The 18,747-nt window shown below is 46.5% G+C and overlaps 1 protein-coding gene and 1 long non-coding RNA gene across 3 annotated transcripts in view; one reads left to right on the top strand and one right to left on the bottom strand.

Moving 5' to 3' along the window:
* Nucleotides 1-51: 51 nt before the first annotated feature.
* Nucleotides 52-13,232, top strand: LOC132252448 (uncharacterized). The gene is made up of 2 exons (XR_009464364.1): nucleotides 52-478; nucleotides 10,253-13,232. It is a non-coding gene; the product is annotated as an uncharacterized LOC132252448 (long non-coding RNA).
* The window catches only part of NFS1 (NFS1 cysteine desulfurase), a 28,262-nt gene continuing 21,542 nt past the window's right edge, over nucleotides 12,028-18,747 (bottom strand). For both annotated transcript variants that reach the window (XM_059733320.1, XM_019485573.2), the window contains exons 10-13: nucleotides 17,363-17,444; nucleotides 14,715-14,798; nucleotides 14,502-14,591; nucleotides 12,028-13,979 (exon numbers count right to left, since the gene is read on the bottom strand). In XM_059733320.1, coding sequence (XP_059589303.1) covers nucleotides 13,916-13,979; nucleotides 14,502-14,591; nucleotides 14,715-14,798; nucleotides 17,363-17,444 — 320 coding nt within the window. In that variant the 3' untranslated portion in view covers nucleotides 12,028-13,915. The remainder of the gene's footprint in view (nucleotides 13,980-14,501; nucleotides 14,592-14,714; nucleotides 14,799-17,362; nucleotides 17,445-18,747) is intronic.

Here is an 18,747-nt window from a genome sequence, read left to right as displayed (position 1 = left end):
GGGGCGGGGCTCGGCCCGCGGCGGCGCGCGCCTCTTGGGCGGGGCCAGTGGGTGACGCTGCTCGCCCCGCCCCGCCGGGTGCCCGCAGGCGCAGGGCAACGCGCCGCAGTGCTAGTGTCTGGCTTGGGGGGGTGCCCTAGGTTGCGCTGGCTGGCTGCTGCCGTGACCGCCTCCATCTCCGTCACGCCCCACAGGCTGGGAAGCGGCGGCCTGGAGCTGCCTCCCTACAAGGCTTCTCGGCTCCGGGTCGTCACCCCTCCGCGCTCTGACGGCACTAGCGTTTCGGGCGGGCTTGGGGCCTCCGCCTCCCTGGTTTCCGGGCTGAGCTCCGTGCCTTCCCGCCTTCGCCAGCGTTCCTGGGTTTGCATGTCTGTGCTGAGCCTGCCTGATGCCTCGCTGGCAGCCTTAGCCCTCTAACCTGCAAAATCTAGTAGACTTCATAAGCAAAAGCACCTGAAAGCCCTTTCTCCGCCTCCAGGTAAAGTACCGCTAGGCATCACAGTTAGGAAAATACCGGCATATGAAGCGGGTCTGTCAAACTCATTTGGCCCAACTGAATGGCCTTACGGACTGCAAATCCCCACGCAGAATCCAGCGTATGTTAGGCCAGTCTGGGACATGTGCTGCACAGGCCCCCCCCTCCCCCCCGGAGCGGCGGAGGGGGTGCCACATACAGCACAGGTGCAGGGCTAAGTGGAGTGGCTGTCACATGCAGTATGTCCTGGGCCCTGTGCGCTGGGCTGGGCTGGTGCCTGGTGAATGCAGTGTGTGGGTCAACTCTAGACCCAGGGACAGCACCGGGGGGGGGCAGATGATGGGGCTCTGCAGAGCAGATTCAGTCCATGGGCTGCACCTTTGTCATCCCTGATTTAAAGTAGAAACAATTCATAATAAAAAACCATTAGTATTTGACTAGTTATATATCCTACTAGCTCTGAAATGATTGTGGAAAAGATCCCATTTCTTATTCCAAAGAGAACTTTCCTTCTCCCTTGATTCCATTCAGTCTCCAAATGAGAACCCCTGTTAAAAAAAACCACACCCGTTAATGACACGTGCTTCCAATCTGAGCTAGAAAGTCTTAAACATACCCCTAATAATCCATCACTCTGGGCTCCAGACCGTTATTCACAGACAAAAGAGAGAAAAAAATATTAATACAGAGTTAAGGGATCTTAGCAATGTTGTCTACCCTTCTAGACCACAGAGGACAGCAAAGTTCAACCTCTGAAAAACAATAAAGGCAAAATAGATTTGGTAAGGTCCTGGCAAGGGTATTGGGCTGTTTGTGTGCCACTTCTGGGGAGTGCATCCCTTCCTCCACTCTAGGTTGAAATACCCTTATATCCCCTTCTCTCATGTTTGCATAGAACTTTGCTTCTTCAAAGGGTGCCTCAGGCTCTCTGTTACTTTAAGGCAGCAAGAGCTGAGGGAGAGCCCCAGGTGGAGAAGGCTGTGAGGGAGAAGCTGCAGGAGAGCAGTCCCAGGGAAGCAGGACAATCCTTATGTGAGTAGTAGGAAGCCAATTGCAGGGCTAGCTGCTCCACAATGGGCTTGTAGGCTGGAGTCCTGCACGGGGGAGACAAGGCACTGCTACAGGTAAGCTTCCAGTAAGACCAGTTGATAAGCTTTAATTAGAGGCCACCTGCAGCCAGCCCTGTGACATCACCTAAGTGGAAAGGGCAGGGCCTGTGAGAGAGAGAAACCAGGGCTGGAGCCAAGGTAGTCAGTCTGGCCCTGGAGGCTGAAAAGGGAAGAACTCTGGTGAAAATGCCAGAAAGGACCGTGTGTATATTTTGTGCGTTTTGCGTGCAGTTGCGGACATTGTAACAGGTATGGGTGGCCAGCGGGCCTTTGTACGGGTGCAATTTTTTTCCTGTTAGGGGATTGGTTTAGACATATATAACCATGTAAAAAAAAAGTGTGTATGTGTGTGTGTGTTTTTATTTATATAAAGCCTATTGCTGAGAGAGACTTGTGCTTAGTATGCCTGAAGGCAGCAAGCGAAGGGACTGAGGGCTAGTAGCAGACTAAGGCCCATGGCTGGGTAGGAGTTTTAGTATGTAGCCAGGAGGTTAGAGATTTAGTTATAGCCAGAATGTTTTATGTTTTTGGTTTTAGTTTTAACTGGTGGTTTGAGTTTGGGACTGTTGGGGGAGGGTGGAGATTCTAATAGTGTCTGGGGGCATGGGAGTGTCTTGAGCTCTATTAGGGGCTCAAGGCACAGGGAAGGCTTAGCCAGAAGATGGAAGCTTAGAGCGATGTCAGTGTGAAGGTGTGCTTTTGGTGCAAAGTAGAGCTTATTTGGAAAGGCTGGTAAAGTATGCCTGTATCTCTTCTTGGAAAAAGATGGAAGCTTGGAAAAAGTGGCTGAAGACTAGCAAGGGTGAAAGCCAGACTGGGCCAAGGGGCTCAGCCTGAGAAGGGTAGAACCAGGGCCGGGGGGGTCCAGCTCCCAAGGAAGAGTGAGACTGGGGCCAGAGGCTCAGAGATCCTAATGACTGATGGGGCTAAGGCTAAGATAGCCAGACCTAAATCTGGAGGCTTGCAGCTAGAGAAAAGGGGTGGAGGCTGAGAAAGCCAAGGCCCTAATAAGGTAGTAATCATACAGTAACTGCAAGGCACAGGTATTGGGGAGCCCACATAATAGCCCTTAAGGTTACTGGTACCCTATGGGGGGCAGGGACAGGTCAGGAGGACTCACTTAGCTCGAGAGGAGCAGAACAGAGACCAGTAGGGTCCAGGAGGGAGCTGCTGGTGACTAAGAGAACTGGGACTTATTCTAGGACCCTAAGGCATCTTCCCTTTTGATTAAGCAAATACATTAAGGGGTGGTAAGCAAGTGAGAAGGGGAGGGCACCCTAGAGCTGGAGCAGGGAAGGGTTGCAAGGTTCCTGAGGGATGTCATGGCTGCTCCTGCAACCCAAACCTTGCTACAGAACTCCACGCACCATTTGCATGTTATAATTGTTTAATGTGAAGTGCATTTGCTACACACATACGTAAAGTCAAATCCAGTGCTGGATTATGACATGCTGAGGCCCTAAACTATGTCCAGCTTAAGAGGCCCTATATGATTAAAATAACCCAACGTTGTATATATTTTTTGTCATATTAGAATGAAAATGTCCATATTTAGAGAGTCATTTTCCCATATCTCCTTTATTTACCAGCTGATTATTATAAAACTTGATATTGAGTCAGGGTTTTTTTTTCTTATTTAGAGGCCTCTCATATTGTGAGGCCCTAAACTGTAGCTTAAGCCTAAATCTGGCACTGGTCAAATCTGCATTCATTTGAATTTTATACTGTGGTGCCCTCTTCCCACTCTGCAGCCCAGAACCACTAAAAGAGATAGCCAGGGCCTCGCAAACAAGAAGTCCCTCATAGCTGTGGCACTCACAAGGCTGTTTCTGGGGCCTGGTACCAGCTGTCAAGCTTCTGGATCTTTACTTTCCAGGCTTCCAGAAAGATCAAGCCAGTGGTTTCACAGGTGTGCAAGATGCAGGCTGAAATTACCATTTAGCATATGTACCACTCTAGCATCCAGATGCACCCACAGTGGCTGCCTTTATGCTTTGATGCACTTAAACATGCACTCCGGAGTCACCCAGCAGCTGCTCAGCCAGTTGAAGAGCTCCTTCCTGGTATCAGTATCAGGTGTAGGCCTTCAAGAGTTGTGGGAGGAGTGGATGGGCCAAATCTCCAAGAAGTTAGACAGGGATAGTTGTTCCCTTCCAATTTGGGGCTGGGAGTGCCATGGGGAACATTCATGTCAGCCGGGCAGTAGGTGGGAGTTCCTGAAGACCCTGGTGTTGTATACCTCAACTAATGCCCTAACAGTCTTGGGGGTAAGCTGTGCTCAGCGGTCGAAGACCTTTCACAACACAATGGAGACTCATCCATTGTGGTTGATGCGTCAGTGTGCACCAGATACAAGAAGGGACTGTGGGTACCATCAATGACCCCAATATATTTTTGGAAGCACCCCCCTCTTCTTGAACTTGTCCAATAATGGAGATTCTACAGCTATCTCTAGGCAGTCTATTCCACGGCCTCACTGTTCTAAAAGTGAAGAATTTTTTCCTGATATCCAGTATAAGCCTACTTTGCTGCAATTTCTAGCCAATGGTCTTCATCGTGCTGTCTGCAGCAAGAGAGAAAAGGTGTTCTCTTTCTTTATGACAACCCTTTAAGACTGCTGTCATATCCCCTCTTAAGCACTTATTCAATTAATTCATACCGATCAAAAGTCTCAGCTGGGTTTTTTGGCCTTTTTTTGTTCTCTTTTTTGCTACCTCCTGTTCAGAATGCTTTTGGAGTTCTCTGATTGGTCGTTTAAGTAACCAATCTGAGTGCTCCAGAGAGTGTTATGGACAGACAGACAGATGGACTAAGCTCTTTATTATATTAGAATGACAATCCTTATTAGCTGTCTGGTTGCAGCCTAATTTTTTGTGAAAACTAAGGCAAAGCAGCTGTTGAGCAGCTCCACCTTTACATCTTCTGTTAAGAGTTCGCCCTGGTTATTTAACAGTAAACCCAGAGCTTTCTTGGTCTTTCTTTTCTGGCCAACAATTATAGAACCTCTTCTTATTGTCTTTAACTTCCATCAACAGGTAAAGCTCGCTTTTTACCTTTGCCTTATTGATTTTGTCCCTTTTGTCTCTTGCTACTTCCCTGTGTGCTGCTTATTCTTCCATTGTCTGTATACTTTCCTTGTGCACGAGGCATTCTAGAAGCTCCTTATCTAGCTACATTAGTCTCTTGCCATTCTTGTGTTTCCATTGTATTAAAATATAGCCTCAGTTTAAAATGTTAGTAGTAATAAGGATTGATATAACCAAATATATCAGATGTACTTTTTCTGTAATAGAAATATTTGCATATTTCTGAGAAGTTGTAAGAATGAAGCAGCTTTGCCAGTGAAAACCATAAACCAAGGTGAAAAGAAAACAGTACAGTGGAAAGCAGCATTCCAAGATAGTGAAGGAAGGAGATGAGAAATTCTCTACCAAAAATTTTAATTTTCACAAGAACATAAATACCATCTAATTGACATGTTCTAAGACTACAGAGAAATTGGTCCAGTCTGGTTCCCAAGGTTTCAGTGAAACAAAGACATTTTTAATAAACCAATCATAAAATGTGTTAGAATAAGTCATGTGTCAATATGGTATGTAAACTGGAGGAGGAAATTGTAAATACAGGAAAATTTTATTGCCAGTTTGTGTGCTGCTTCTCTCTCCTGAATCTCCCCAATTGGGATAGGTGAGAATCTGTATTGTGCAGAGGACCAGTAGCCAGGCAGACATAAGTGTTTACTAGCAAATTGCCCATCAAGATGATGGGGGGGGGGAGCCCCCGCATCCCCCACCTGCTGCTCTGGGTCCAGCCCCACTCAACTTCCCCTTCCCCCCTGGCCGCTCCAGGTCCAGCCCTGCTCAACTCCCCACCTCCCTGCTGCTCTGGGTCCATGCCCAATCAACTCTCGCCCCCACCACCGCCCCGCAGCTGCTCTGGGTCTGGCCCTGCTCTACCCACCCTCACCACCACTCCAGCTCTGGCCACGCTCAATTCTTCCCCTCCCCTGGCCACTCCAGGCCCAACCCCACTCTGCTGCTCTGGGTCTGGGCCCACTCTACCCACCAGTCCAGCTCTGACCCCGCTCCATCCTCCCTCCCTCTCTGCCTGCCACCTTCCCTTCCCTTCCGGCTGTTCTTGGGAGTGGTGCCACCATGATTCTCCCTCTTCGCCCTCAGGCAGCAAGGCAGGGAGGGAAGTGCTGCTGCTCAGGTGGCTGGGGTGTGTTCACTGCCGCCACAAACTTCCCCGGCAACTTGGGCATGAGCAGTCAATCACTGCCCACCCTCTCAGCAGCGCATGCACAGTTGCCCAGAAGTGTTACAGACAGACATACGCACGGACTAAGCCTTTTATTTTACAGGTTTCTCTCGATTTATGCTGTACATGCATTCTGAGAGAACGGCGCACAGATTAAACCCACTTTACAATATAACAAATAAGGATAGGTTGCCATGGTGGTGAGGGAGGGAGGGAGTGAGGCTGGGACTAGGGAAGGGGTGGTGGGAAGGGTGCCGCTCCAGGGGCTGCACAAGGCAGCAAAGCAAAGGGAAAAGAGCAGCACTCACCCCAGCCCTGGCTGCAGCAGCCCTGGGAGCGGCTACCACCAGCGTCCTGTAGCCGCTGGGCTGCACTTTGCTCTGCCTGTCCCCACTCACCTCTGCTCTTGGGCTGCCCCGTGCCCTGGTGCAAGCAGCCGGTGTCGGCTGCTCCCAGGGCCACTGCAGCCAGGGCTGGGGTGAGTGCTGCACCCTGCGCTGCCAAGGGCTCCACTTGTCCACACTCACCCCAGCCCGTGCTGGAATGGCCCTGGGAGCAGCTGTCACCAGCTGCCTGCACCACGGCATGGTGCAGCCCAGGAGCTGGGGCGAGCCCAGGCGCAGGGGAATAAGCATGGGTGTCTGGTACCTTGAGTCGGGGGGCACATGCCCCCTGACACCAGTCAGTGACTGGGCAGGGGGCGGTCCCCCAGTGGCCTATCTTGCTGACTGGGGAGGAGGGTGGGGAATGGTCCCTGGTGGTCGATCCTGCTGGCCGGGGGGGAGCTGGTCGATCACATTCATCATAAAAGCAGCTGCGCCACTTCCAGAACTCCTGCGGCCACTTCCAGAAGCGGTGTGGCCACTTCTGCTGGCGGCTCCGCTTCATGGCTGGCACTTGCGGGGGACAGGGTACTGGTGCTACCACCTGCCCCCCTGCCTGCTGGCTATACAGGGAGCACAACTGGACAGGGGGTTCACTGGCACTCAGGGGGTGTATATGTACCCCCACGCACCTGCTATGCGTCAGCCCTGGGGACAGGCAGAGCATGGTGCAGTCCTGCAGCTGCAAGCAACTGGCGCCAGCCGCTCCCATGGCCACTGCAGCCAGGGCTGGGGTGAGCGGGGCCATGGCCCTTTCCCCTCCTCGCACATACTTACCTACTTGGGCGGGGGTGCATGCACGCTGATCACATAAGAGTGAATTTACCTCTCATATAACTAATTATGGGTCTAAATATGCTCATTGCATGAGTGAATTTGCATATAAAGAACCCATATAAATCAAGGGAAACTTGTATTAGAATTCTTGTGCTTTGGGGCATAAATATTAAAAGGTCAGGCTGCAGACCAGGCATTTTATAGAATCATAGAAAATTAGAGTTAGAAGGGACCTCAGGAGGTAATTTTTCTAGTCCAACCCCCTGCTCAATGCAGGACTGTCCCCAACTAGATCATCCCAGCCAAGGCTTTGTCTAGCTGGTTCTTAAAAATCTCCAGGGATGGAGATTCCACAACCCCTCTGGGTAACCTGTTTCCGTGTTTTACTCCCCTGCTAGTGAGAGAGTTTTTTCTAGTAGCTAACCTAAACTTCCCTTGCTGGAACTTGAAACCATTGTCCCTTGTTCTGTCATCTGCCATCACTGAGAACAGTCTACTCCATCCTCTTTGGAACTGCCCTTCAGGAATGGTCCTGCCTCTCTCATCAGTAGCCAACCTACCAAACACTAGTAATCTAATTAACCATCTCTCCCATTTTTGCTAGACTATAATTTTTGGACTTATGCTCAAATATGAACATATGGAGCCAGGTATATGCACTTTGCATGTTAGTCATGTGGATGCCTGCATGGCCCCACAGCACACCAAATAGGATTGTAAAATGATGTAAAAAACCAAAAATACCAGCCTTGCATGAAAAAAGATTCCAGCAGGTGTGCTCCTTTTTTGGTGTAACCACATTGTAATGTCCAGGCACTTAAACGTTTAGCCCTTATAGAAGTTTTCTAATACTCTCCTCAGTTCTAAACTGACCGAAAAGTATTCTAACATCTTCATGTGATACAAGTATCAGTTTTCAAGTCAATAGAGTCAGAAAATGGAACAATTTATTGAACACTTCTTTTACCTCTTTTGCATGACCAACAGCTTTATCATTTCTATCTACAAATGGATCCTTGCTAGGATTTTTGTTGTCTTTAGGGTTCCTGAAAAATTATGGAGCATGGGAAACCGATAACTTCCATCAATTCAAAATTGCTCTTAGTTTCTGAAATACCCTTGTATTCCTGCCTTTTCTGAGCCAGGATGGGCTTTTGTCCAAGGTTGTCCTTTTACTTGATTGTAGAATAATGATTTTTTTGACCACACAGCAAGTTCACTTGCAAAAGGTATCAATTTGTATTCATAGTTTTCGGATTAAGTTCTTCCTCTCAGTCAGTTTCATTCATTACTTGCTTCAGACTAGGGAAATTAACACTTATGATGCACTGGGTATACATGTTATTAGTATACATTGTTAGTTTGAATTGTCTTGTTTGTCCACATTATATCAGATCATGATCACTGCTTCCTATATAATCTCTAAGTACCAGTTCAGTAATTATTATTTTTATCAGTCACAATGACATCCCAAATAGTTATCTTGTGTTGGATACAAATCTTTTCTGCCAGTTTATTTATGTTTAGAAACCCAAATGATGATTACAGTCTGTAGATGACCTTCAATAATGCCTTGCCCAACCGAAATCCATATAAAAGTACTTCTTTCCAATCACTACAAACTGGTGTTTGAGAACCTCATGCTGTTCTCCGATTTGATTCACTGATCTTTAACAGACCCTAATCTATATCTTTTCTTGGGGTTTGTTAGTACATTAATCCATGTGCTCTCATGATCTGGTGCTTCTGAGTTACTGATAACTCTAAAACAGGCAGTAGTGTCTAATGGAGAATGCCATTCACCGCTTGCACCAAATTTCATCATTCCAGGTTGACCAATTATAGTAACATTACAATTACATTACTTTTCTTTTCCTTGCATCCTTTTTCACATGGGTTCATTTTTTTTCCTTAGACGCCAAGACTTAGTTTGCATTTTTCTTTTGACCTCCCCAACACCTTACATTGTTAAATGTAATGCCCACACGGTTGCTCCATACAGTTTACAACTGAGATTAATGGCCCCTCACTTATCTGTGAAATATAGTGTCCCATTTGTAAAGCTCTCCCCCCCAGGTAGGCTGTAGCCCAGTTGCCACACAATCTGCAGCCCATGGTTCACTTCCAGTATTTTCTGCTCTCACTTCTCTTGTCAACATGACTGGAAGTATACCCCCAAGATTTTTTCATTTTGTAAAGATTGGCATGCATTTTCATTATTGGACACTGAAATGGATATCCATAGAAGAAATGCCCAAATCTTGATACTTTAGGGCATGGACTGCTACAATATTTGAAGCTCTCCAAGTACCATTAAACAGCTCCGGCAAGTGAGAGTGGAGACGTATGCAGTGGATTAAATAGAATTAAATAGTTCAAATACAGCCATTGCACTTCAAAGATGACCCCCATCCTCCCAGAAGAAACACGAACAATTTTGAATTGCTTCATTGTGAATTGCTTCAGGTTATTTTTGCAAAGCAGTAGGAATTGGGTCTTCTGGCATCCCACAGTGCTTTGCTTCCACCCCCACCCCCCGCAGTGCTCTGAGGACGTGCCTCCATTACCTACTACACTGAACTCCTGGGTCATAGGACCTGTCTGCCTTATGATCTCTACTATTTATTGGCAGGCACAGAGGCATCCTCATTTTGCTGGAGGCAAACTGGGGGACTCTCCTGCCCAGAACAGTGGAACAGTGTCGAGGGCCCATTTTGAGCATGTCAACAGCAGCTGTGTGCACAATGTTAGTGCCACTATCTTCATAGATGCAGCAGAAGTTGTCTACTAACTGGAAGCAGACTGATGTGAGGGACCTCTTTGTCATCTGGGGTGAAGGGGACACCTAACACCACTCCAGATAAGCCACCATACCTATGCCATCTATGAATGTATTACTTCCAAAATGGCTGCTTGGGGGTGCAACCAAGATTGGCACCAGTGCTTTGACAAGGCCAAAAAGTGCTAAAAGCACAGTATAAGAAGGCCCAAGATGTCAATCCAGTCTCAGATGCTCAGAGGGTGACTTGCACATCTGATTGAGGAGCTATCACAGATTCTGGCAGGGAATTAATGAAACCTTGCTTCACCAGCAACTCTAGGGTTAACTCTAAGGCCATCAAGGACTCAGAGGGGTCTGACTAGGAAGATACTCTAGTTCCTGCCCCCTTCCATGGCTGCCACCCACCACGACTGAGAAGCAGGTACAGGATAGACTGGATAACTTTTTTGCATTTCCTTCTTTTCAGGTGCACCACTCTGGAGGCTTATTATCCCTCTCCATATAAGATGACACTGATAACGACTAAGGGGCATGTACATTCAGAACAGGTTTACTCTTAAGTTTTCATCCAAAATTTTGAATATCCAAAACAGACCTGAAGAATAAGTAACAACCAATTTTATATACTGTTTTTCTCCAAATATGTAACTGCCACCAAACTGTGGAGAAGAGAGAAAAAACCTGCCCAAACCCGCAGCAGCTGGAGACCCACCTGCCTGCTGCACTGGAACCAGCAACACCAGGAGGAAAAAGGATGCCACAGGAACCACATTTTATCAGCAGCTATTCAGTCTGGATCAGACTACCCTGCAGCTGCACGGGTATTTCTGGCCTGCCGTGTAGACTGGAGGGAGTGCAAGGACAGGCTGGGAGAGAGCGCCCAGATGCAGGAAAACCCGGAGGCTGAAGGACAGGTTCCAGAGGATGGGGAGCTGGCTGCTTGCCAATGTAAGAGCTCAGAGGGACTCCAGAAAGCCAGGAGACACCGGCACCGAGCCTGCAGCAGGAAAAGCGGCAGAAGCTGGTAGGAAGCCTTGCTGGGGACAAGCCGGCAACAGGAGAGGCGGCCATACTTAGTTTAAGGTTCTGGTTTGTTTTTTATTTTTTTCCTGTTTCGTGGGGTTGACCAGAGGGCAGCCGGCCAGGCTAGACCTCAACCTCGAGATCAAGAAGGGGAGGAACCAGTGACGGGCCAAGGAAAAGGGGAGAGATACGGGGTGGATGCCATGCTCCCATACCCAGGCCCACATAGTGAGTTAGAGCTGATAAAAGGCCCATATTTACAAGAAACAATGGCCACAAGCTAGCAGAGAGCAGATTCAGACTGGACATTAGGAAGAACTTCTTCACAGTTCGAGTGGCCAAGGTCTGGAACGGGCTCCCAAGGGAGGTGGTGCTCTCCCCTACCCTGGGGGTCTTCAAGAGGAGGTTAGACGAGTATCTAGCTGGGGTCATTTAGACCCAGCACTCTTTCCTGCTTATGCAGGGGGTCGGACTTGATGATCTATTGAGGTCCCTTCCGACCCTAACATCTATGAATCTATGAATCTATGAATCCAGAGGTGCTCAGACCTGGCTGACAGGCGCCAAGCCAGCATGGAAGCGCCCAGGGCTGGGGGACCTTCACGCTACAGTGAGGCAAACCCAGGCAGGGGTTTTGTTTTTTTTGTTTGTTTTTTTTACTTACTTTTTTGTTCCAGAGAGAACAGGGCCCTGCAAAAAGGGGAGAGCCTCTACAGCCCTCTGGGTCTGTGTGTGCTGCAGCAGAAAGATGCCACCTGTAGGCTGCAGGGCCCAAGGCACTGAAAGGACTTACCTGAATTCAAGTTGAATGTCCTGTGTCTTCTGTAGTTCTTTTTACATTCATGACACTTTGACAAGGGACTGTTCAGGCCCAGGTGCCCATCATACAGAGGAGACAGGCTCAAAGCAACCATGAGCCAGTAAGTCCCCTGGTCAGATCCAAGTGGCGCATGAATGCAGTGTAGGGGAGGTAGGAGCCCCAGAAGAAGGATCTGATGCTAGGAGAAGGATCCTAGACAAGCTGTGGTGGAACTGAACACTTCCTGATTAAAGTATCAGCCAACATCAAGTCATGGCAGGCGAGAATCGGGTAATTTAGTGGTGGGGCTAGATCAAATGTACTCACATCCCCAGAGCCCAGTCCAGTTGGGCATAGGGTTGCCAGGCCCTGCGGCCCTATCCTGAGCTGCGCTGATACAAAGACTGAAAATTATCAAATTTAAGTCTTATATATAAGATTTATAATTTAGGGAGCAAAACAGAACAATTTAACAGAAATAAATTTTTTAAACAGGCTTGCAAAGTATTATTATATGGTTACTTCAGAAACTGTATGCAAGTTACAGATACAAGCTACACAGAAAAAAGTACATATTACAATTACTTTGAAAACTAGATACACAACTGAAAATCTTTAAATGCTTATGATGATGCATTACAAATTGCCATCACTACAATATTAGAACTACTAAAGGCAGTAACCACTTCAAATGAAAAATGACCCAGCGATATCTGCACCCACTATGAAGGGCTAAATCTATCACTGATGGTAAAAGTGATAAAGCCAAAGGCTATGTGATCAGATTGTGCAGGACTCTGCAATATGCCTCATCTTGCAGAGTGAGAGTTAGCTTCAAGGAGACTGCTTTCATTTGTGGTGAGCATCTGAGGTAGACACAAGAGGTGTTTTTTTACGTCCACAACAGGAGACATGCCAGTAAGATGCCTTAGATCCAGTGCCAAGTAAAGCATTAATTTGTGGACCAGCTATTTTCAGAGAAGTAGTATGCATACACATAAGCCAGGTAATAAAAAGGCACTTTAGAACACAGCATTAAATTCCCTATCTAAATGTCTTAATGAAGTAAGGAACTAAAACACTGAAATTTAATTTGTTATCAAGATGCCCTTTATGGACACTCTGAGCAACTGAATAGAATGGATGCCACACCTACATGTCTTCAATAAAAAGGGAGCTAAGCATCAAGAAGTCTCCACAGAGTTTCATATATCTGTACCTGCTAGCAAAATATTCAGATTTGAAAGACAAAGCTAAGAAAAAGATAATTTACCCCCATTGAAAATTAGAAGACTATTGCACATGGTCAGATTCTTAAATGGGAGGAGTAAAAGGCTCCATCGCCAAAAAGAAAACAGAAACAGCATTAGGAAATTTACAGTGAATTACAACTGGTGTCTTTTTCTTTCTTACCACTCCTGTTCAGACAAGCCATGGGATTCTGCAACCCTCCAAGAAATACATTAAACATTTTTTCTCTTTACTTTCAAGAAAATAGACTTCAAGGAAAAGAAACAACTGATGGGGAGAACAAAGAGCACCGTCATACCCTAGACTGGGAAAGAGAGAAGGATGCATCTGGTTAATTCATGCTGGCCTGTATGAGGATTAGGAAAAAAATAAATGTAAAGAGGTAAAACTGCAAAAGAAATCACACATTAAAAGTTAAGTAAAAAGGCAAAACCTCTAGTTAAAGAAAGGGTTCTTAACAGCGTGCGGATTAACTCTGAAGATATAATTAACACAATGGAGTATCCACCACCATCGGAAGGCCATAAATTAAGGTTTAAATTTCCTCTAGAAGTGCTGAATAGCCTTCTGTAAAAGAATTAATTTCTGAGCAGACTATTTATCTAAATAACACAGAAAGCAGGTGGTTGCTACTGAGGCTAATATACCTGTTGCAGATAAGTCAAGAAAGTGGAACAAGTTTCTTGGTAATAGAATTTTGCCATAAGCAGAACAATTGCAGAAGACATATTATACCAAGAAGGAACTTCCTGATGGGAGGGATTCTTCTATACTAAGAAATATCATGGCTAAAGGATGAAACAATCTTATATAAGAAAATGCAATTCCATGGACACCAGGTCAGAGTGCAATTTTCTTTGTGCGCATGTATAATGAAATGGAAGTGTCCTAACCAAATTTTACCCCCTTTTTAATTTTAGGATTTAGGCTTTAGAAAACCCCAAGTCATCAAAATGAAATTGATTTTAGAAAGTGCCACATGATTTTGCTTAGGAATGTACACAATGTACTTGACTTCACATCCATCTAGTCCAGGGTTAGAACTGAACTGCTTTCTTAGTGCTGGGTCCATTTAATGCTTTTGAGGTCAATTCCATCCTGCACCATTTCCCATAGAGGACTGTAAAGACAAAAAGAAAAGAGAAAAATTAGATATGATCTGGAACACCAAGAAAATGGCATTACTGACAATAATCAACAAGCATGATTCATTTCCAAAGAGTTCACCAGGCAGATGGGAGAATTCTTTAAAAGGATAATCCTCTACTCCAAAGTCTTGTACACACCACATGCATTGCTAATTAGCTCCACTTGTGATAGTACCCTAAAAATGGTCATGTAGGTCAAATGAAAGGTCTGTCTCGGTTAGTATCCCATATCTAGCAGTGACAAGTAGTGGAGCACCTGAAGTGTTTAAAATGCAGGGTAAGTATGGACTGATCCATCTTGTCAGAGCATCCAAGTCAGCACCAATATTAGCAACAATGGGCGGCTATGTGCAAAGGGGCCACCAGATTTTAAGTACTTTGTCAAATGGGTCTCATTTCTAAAACGAGGACCACACCAGCAGCACAATTTGAGGAAACCCAAACGAAGCCTACAGTATCCAGCGTCCTTTACATTCATTACAGAAGTGGCTCACCTCATCTCCCTCAGTCTTTTGACATGCTGTATGCATTTCTGTACAGTGTAGTCTACTTCTTCTTCTGTAGTGAAACGACCAATGCCAAATCTAAAACAAAAATATGACCTGTGATAACACAGTGAGCGCATGTGGGATAAGAGAAACAAATCCTGTTTTTAGTCTAGGAAAGGGAACAGACTTTGGAAGAGTCCAAAGTTTCATGGTACTTACCTTATGGAGGAGTGAGCCAAGTCTTCGTCAGTCCCAATCGCTCGTAAAACATAGGATGGCTCCAGAGAGGCAGACGTGCAAGCACTAACCAAATTATAATTTTACATTTTACTTTCAATTTAGGATGTGTACGTGAAAATGAAAAAAGTAACATTCCATACTACATCAATACTCTCTAATAAAGAATATTTTCCCTTTAGACTCTTAGGTTTCCATGACTCATCACAAAATTACATCAAGACCCTGGCCCAAACAGCCAGTTAAAGTAAGGAGCCAGGATGAGAAAATGAACAGGAATTGTTGCAAGGTTGGGGAATTCCAGGAGCAGCAACAGAAAAAGAAGGAACAGCAGAAGGCAGACAAGTTTAATAAGGTTAAAGTGTGAGGAAAGGAAGATGAGGACAGTTAAAAAAAAAAGATATCAGGTTGGTTCAAATACAAGCAGCAGCAGGGCTTCCTTCCTTTTTATATTCTTGTCACAAGGTATTTAGCAGAATTTGTGGAAATCTGACATGGCTATGCTGTAAGTACACTTTGCTTTGGCCCTGAACTTGCAACCTCTAGGCTGTCAACCATGCACCTTAACATTCACACCACCCCAGCACCCAGCAGCAAGGCTGAAAGAGGTAGATATGAAATGAAGATGTGGAGAACAGACAGAAAAAAAGAATAAAGAAATCTTTCAGAGCAAATCAAGGTAAAAAGTGACAGAGCACCAACAGACTACTTTGTAAAACAAACTTGGCAATGGCAGCTACTACCTGACCCACAAATAGTAGCAGAATCCAAAGAGTGAGAAACATTTACGAAAAATAGGAATCCTGAGTAAGATCACCTATTTACAATACTCGGCACTTCAAGGAACTTATATGTCAGAACTACACAAAGATGGCCAAGTACCACCACCCCAGTTTTACAGCAAGGGAATCTGAGGCACAAAAGGGATGCATTTATAAAGTTCAAACAGAAAATGTTAGAATTGAAGAGGATTTTAATACAGTAAAAGTGCTCTGGCCTTTCTTTTCTTCTTAAAGAAATTAAAACAAATTAGTGGCCTTTCAAATGAGAAAAAAAATGACTAGCATTAGCCATAGCAGCTTAATGATTTCCAGTATAACCAGGTGAACCATAATTCATAACCTGCATAATATGGGCTAAAATAACATCTCTCAGGGCAGGACCTCTTGGCAATATAGTATTCAATTAAGTAGATTTCAAAGGGCCTTTTCTTTCAAAATGGCTCTGCTTATAAAATGGATACCTGCACACCTCCCCTAAAAAATGTACATCTGAAAGACCGCTTTACTCTGAAAAGCAAAAAAAAAAAAAATGGTAACTTGGTACAATTCAGGGGCTCCCTATTTGTAAGAGCAGCTGACTTCAGCAATACAGAGGCTTTACTAGTGTCAGTCTTGTGGAGCCAACACAGCTCTGGGAGCGTACTGGATTCTCATCTTGCTTATGCATCAGACATAGGAACCTGCATAGTTTGTGAAGATACCTGTCTAACCCCAACATGTTACAGTTATGCTGTTAGTTATATGAAATCCTATTGAAGCCCAGAGGTTGCACTGGTCCAACTGGGGGCACATTTGGATTGAGAATCTTTATACCAATGATGATGTACAACACAGTCAAGAAGGGCTCTTAGATTTTTAACTGAGCCTATGAGACTGACAGTTAGGAAAAACTACTTTTTTACTTGTCAACTGATCAGCAGGGATCCTGGTTTTCCCTGGTAAAAAAAAAAATAAAAATGAAAAAAATCACAAATTCTCTGATAAAACCCCCAAAATCCGTAATTAAAATTAAAGGCCCCCCACAGCCCTCCCCGGACCTCCATACATGGTTTCCCTTAAGGGCCATAGTGCCGCTCGCGGTCTATGTGCAGCTGGTCGGGCACTCCATATCTCTCACCAACACCTCCCTGCTCCTGGCCAGTGTCCAGCTAGCTATGCAAGGACTGCAAGTGGTGCTATGGGCTCTTAAGGGAAGGATGGAGGCACTGAGCCTGGTCAGGCCGATAGCGCTGCAGCGGTCCACGTGCAGCCAATCGGGCACTCTGTGTCATTTACCAACACCTCCCCACTCCCTCAGCCCCCAGCCAGCTTCCCCCCAGCCCCGCCCCACAACACCCCCAGCTCCCTGCAAGCCCCACTTACCTAACATTACAGGCTCCAGAAGGAAAGTGAGCTATAGGTAAGCCTTGGGACTGACTAAAAGCCTCAGATCTCACCCTTCCTCCCCTCAGGGCAGGGCTGGGGGTTTCCCAACCCTTTTGCAATCAGCTCTTGCAGACTGGAACTGTGCCAGTCTGCAGAGCTCTTTGCAAGTGGGAAACCCGCAGGTTTCTCTGCTAAAAGGGAAAATCTGCATTTTCTCTGATAAAGATGGGAAATTTGTGGTTTTCTCCATGTTCCCATGGGAAACTGAAAACCTGGATCCCTGCTGATCAGGTTCAATCTAGAATCCCAAAAGAACATTTTGAGAGAGAAATGGTATAGATGCTCCGCAAACTAACTCAAGAAATGCAAAAGCAAGTCATGGAAGCGCCTTTCCCAGGTCTGCAATTCAAACAGTAGGTGGCCTTCCCCTCCCGGGAGTAATTTATCATAAGCTTCCTTTTCTGCATCCAGTATCTCACCTACCTTCCTGAAGACAGAGCCACATCTTTCAGAGCCATCAGCAGACTCTCCCCTTCCACATAAGCAAAAGATAAATTGATGCAGCCTGTAGTTAAGAAAATGATGTCAGCTGAACTCAAGGAAAATCTTGTCCCATGCAGGGAGGCTTATTTGGGGCTTGCAGTGTGGGGATGTGTGACAGGATTGTGTTTCAGGGGCAGCCATGATCCCCCCCCAGGTGGCCACGCAGTTTCTGCCCTGACTCCAAATCTAGGGTCCCCCACCTTTACTCACCCACCATGCCTTTGATGTGAAGATTCATTAGGAGAGAGGCTGCCTGCAGGTCTTAGAGCAAGCCTGTCCTCATTCCAGGATTGGGTTTCAGTCTTCTCAGCTTCTGCCCTTTTCCTCTTGCTGACCCCTCTAGCTCTAATTCACTGACCAAACCAAGTTCTGGGCTTCTCAGCTTCTTGTCTTGCCTTCCAAGGCCTTTGTCTCTGGGCCCTCTGACCTCAGTCTCCATCATTCTCAAGTGCTCGGTTCCCTGGCCTCAAGCTCTGCCCTTCTCAGGCTCAGGCCCTTCTGGCCCCCAATCCAAGTCCTGTCCTTCCTAGGCTTTTGGGCCCACTGGCCCCCAAGTCTGTGCCTCTTTGGCATTAACAGAAACATTTTCCCTCATGGACTCTATAGAATTGCACCTCTGAGTGTGCACCACCTCCACACCCCCCCGCAGGCAGTACAAGATCACCCCTCTTGGGTGCTACAAGATCACCCCTCCGGGCATTCAAGGATCAGTAGCACCCCCTATCCACCCCCCAGCTGCTATGGGACCTCCAAGCCACCCCTCACAGTCCCCTCAAACCACCTTGTCTTCCTTTCAGTATCTAGTCCCCCATGGGCACCAGACCCTCTTAGTCCCCCCAGGCAACAGACAAAGCTGCAGGTACCTAGTCCCCCCTACATGCCAGACCCTTCTGGTCTGCCCCCAGGCACCAAGTCAAACAGAAATCAAAACACAAGCCCTTCTGGCTATAACAAAGTCCTACCCCAATCCTGGGTCTATAAGCATGGCTAGGCCTCAGCTTCTTCTCATGCTGTCTCCATGCCTGGCCTGCTCCCAGTATGGCTCACGGCCACAAGTACCCCTGCAGAGCTCTTCCCTATTCAGGTTCCAGGCCAGCCTGCATTGCCTGTCTCTGGGGCTGCCTTATCTCTCTCTAAGCCTGTCCCCTTCCAGTCAGGTGACCCCTAATTATTTTCATTATCTAGTTGTCACATCAACCCAGCTGCAGCTGTGCCCCGTCTTCCCTTTAGGGCTGTGCCTGAGCTCTTGCTCTCTTGAAGTGACCAAGAGCCCCAGGCTCTCTGCTGGGTGGGGAGGGGGTCCTCTACTATATAGCACTGACCCA

This window comes from Alligator mississippiensis, chromosome 9 (genome assembly GCF_030867095.1).
Source record: "Alligator mississippiensis isolate rAllMis1 chromosome 9, rAllMis1, whole genome shotgun sequence".
Lineage (NCBI taxonomy): Eukaryota > Metazoa > Chordata > Crocodylia > Alligatoridae > Alligator > Alligator mississippiensis.
The sequence above is the reverse complement of the archived record's forward strand: the minus strand, read 5'-3'. Positions and strand labels throughout refer to the sequence as shown.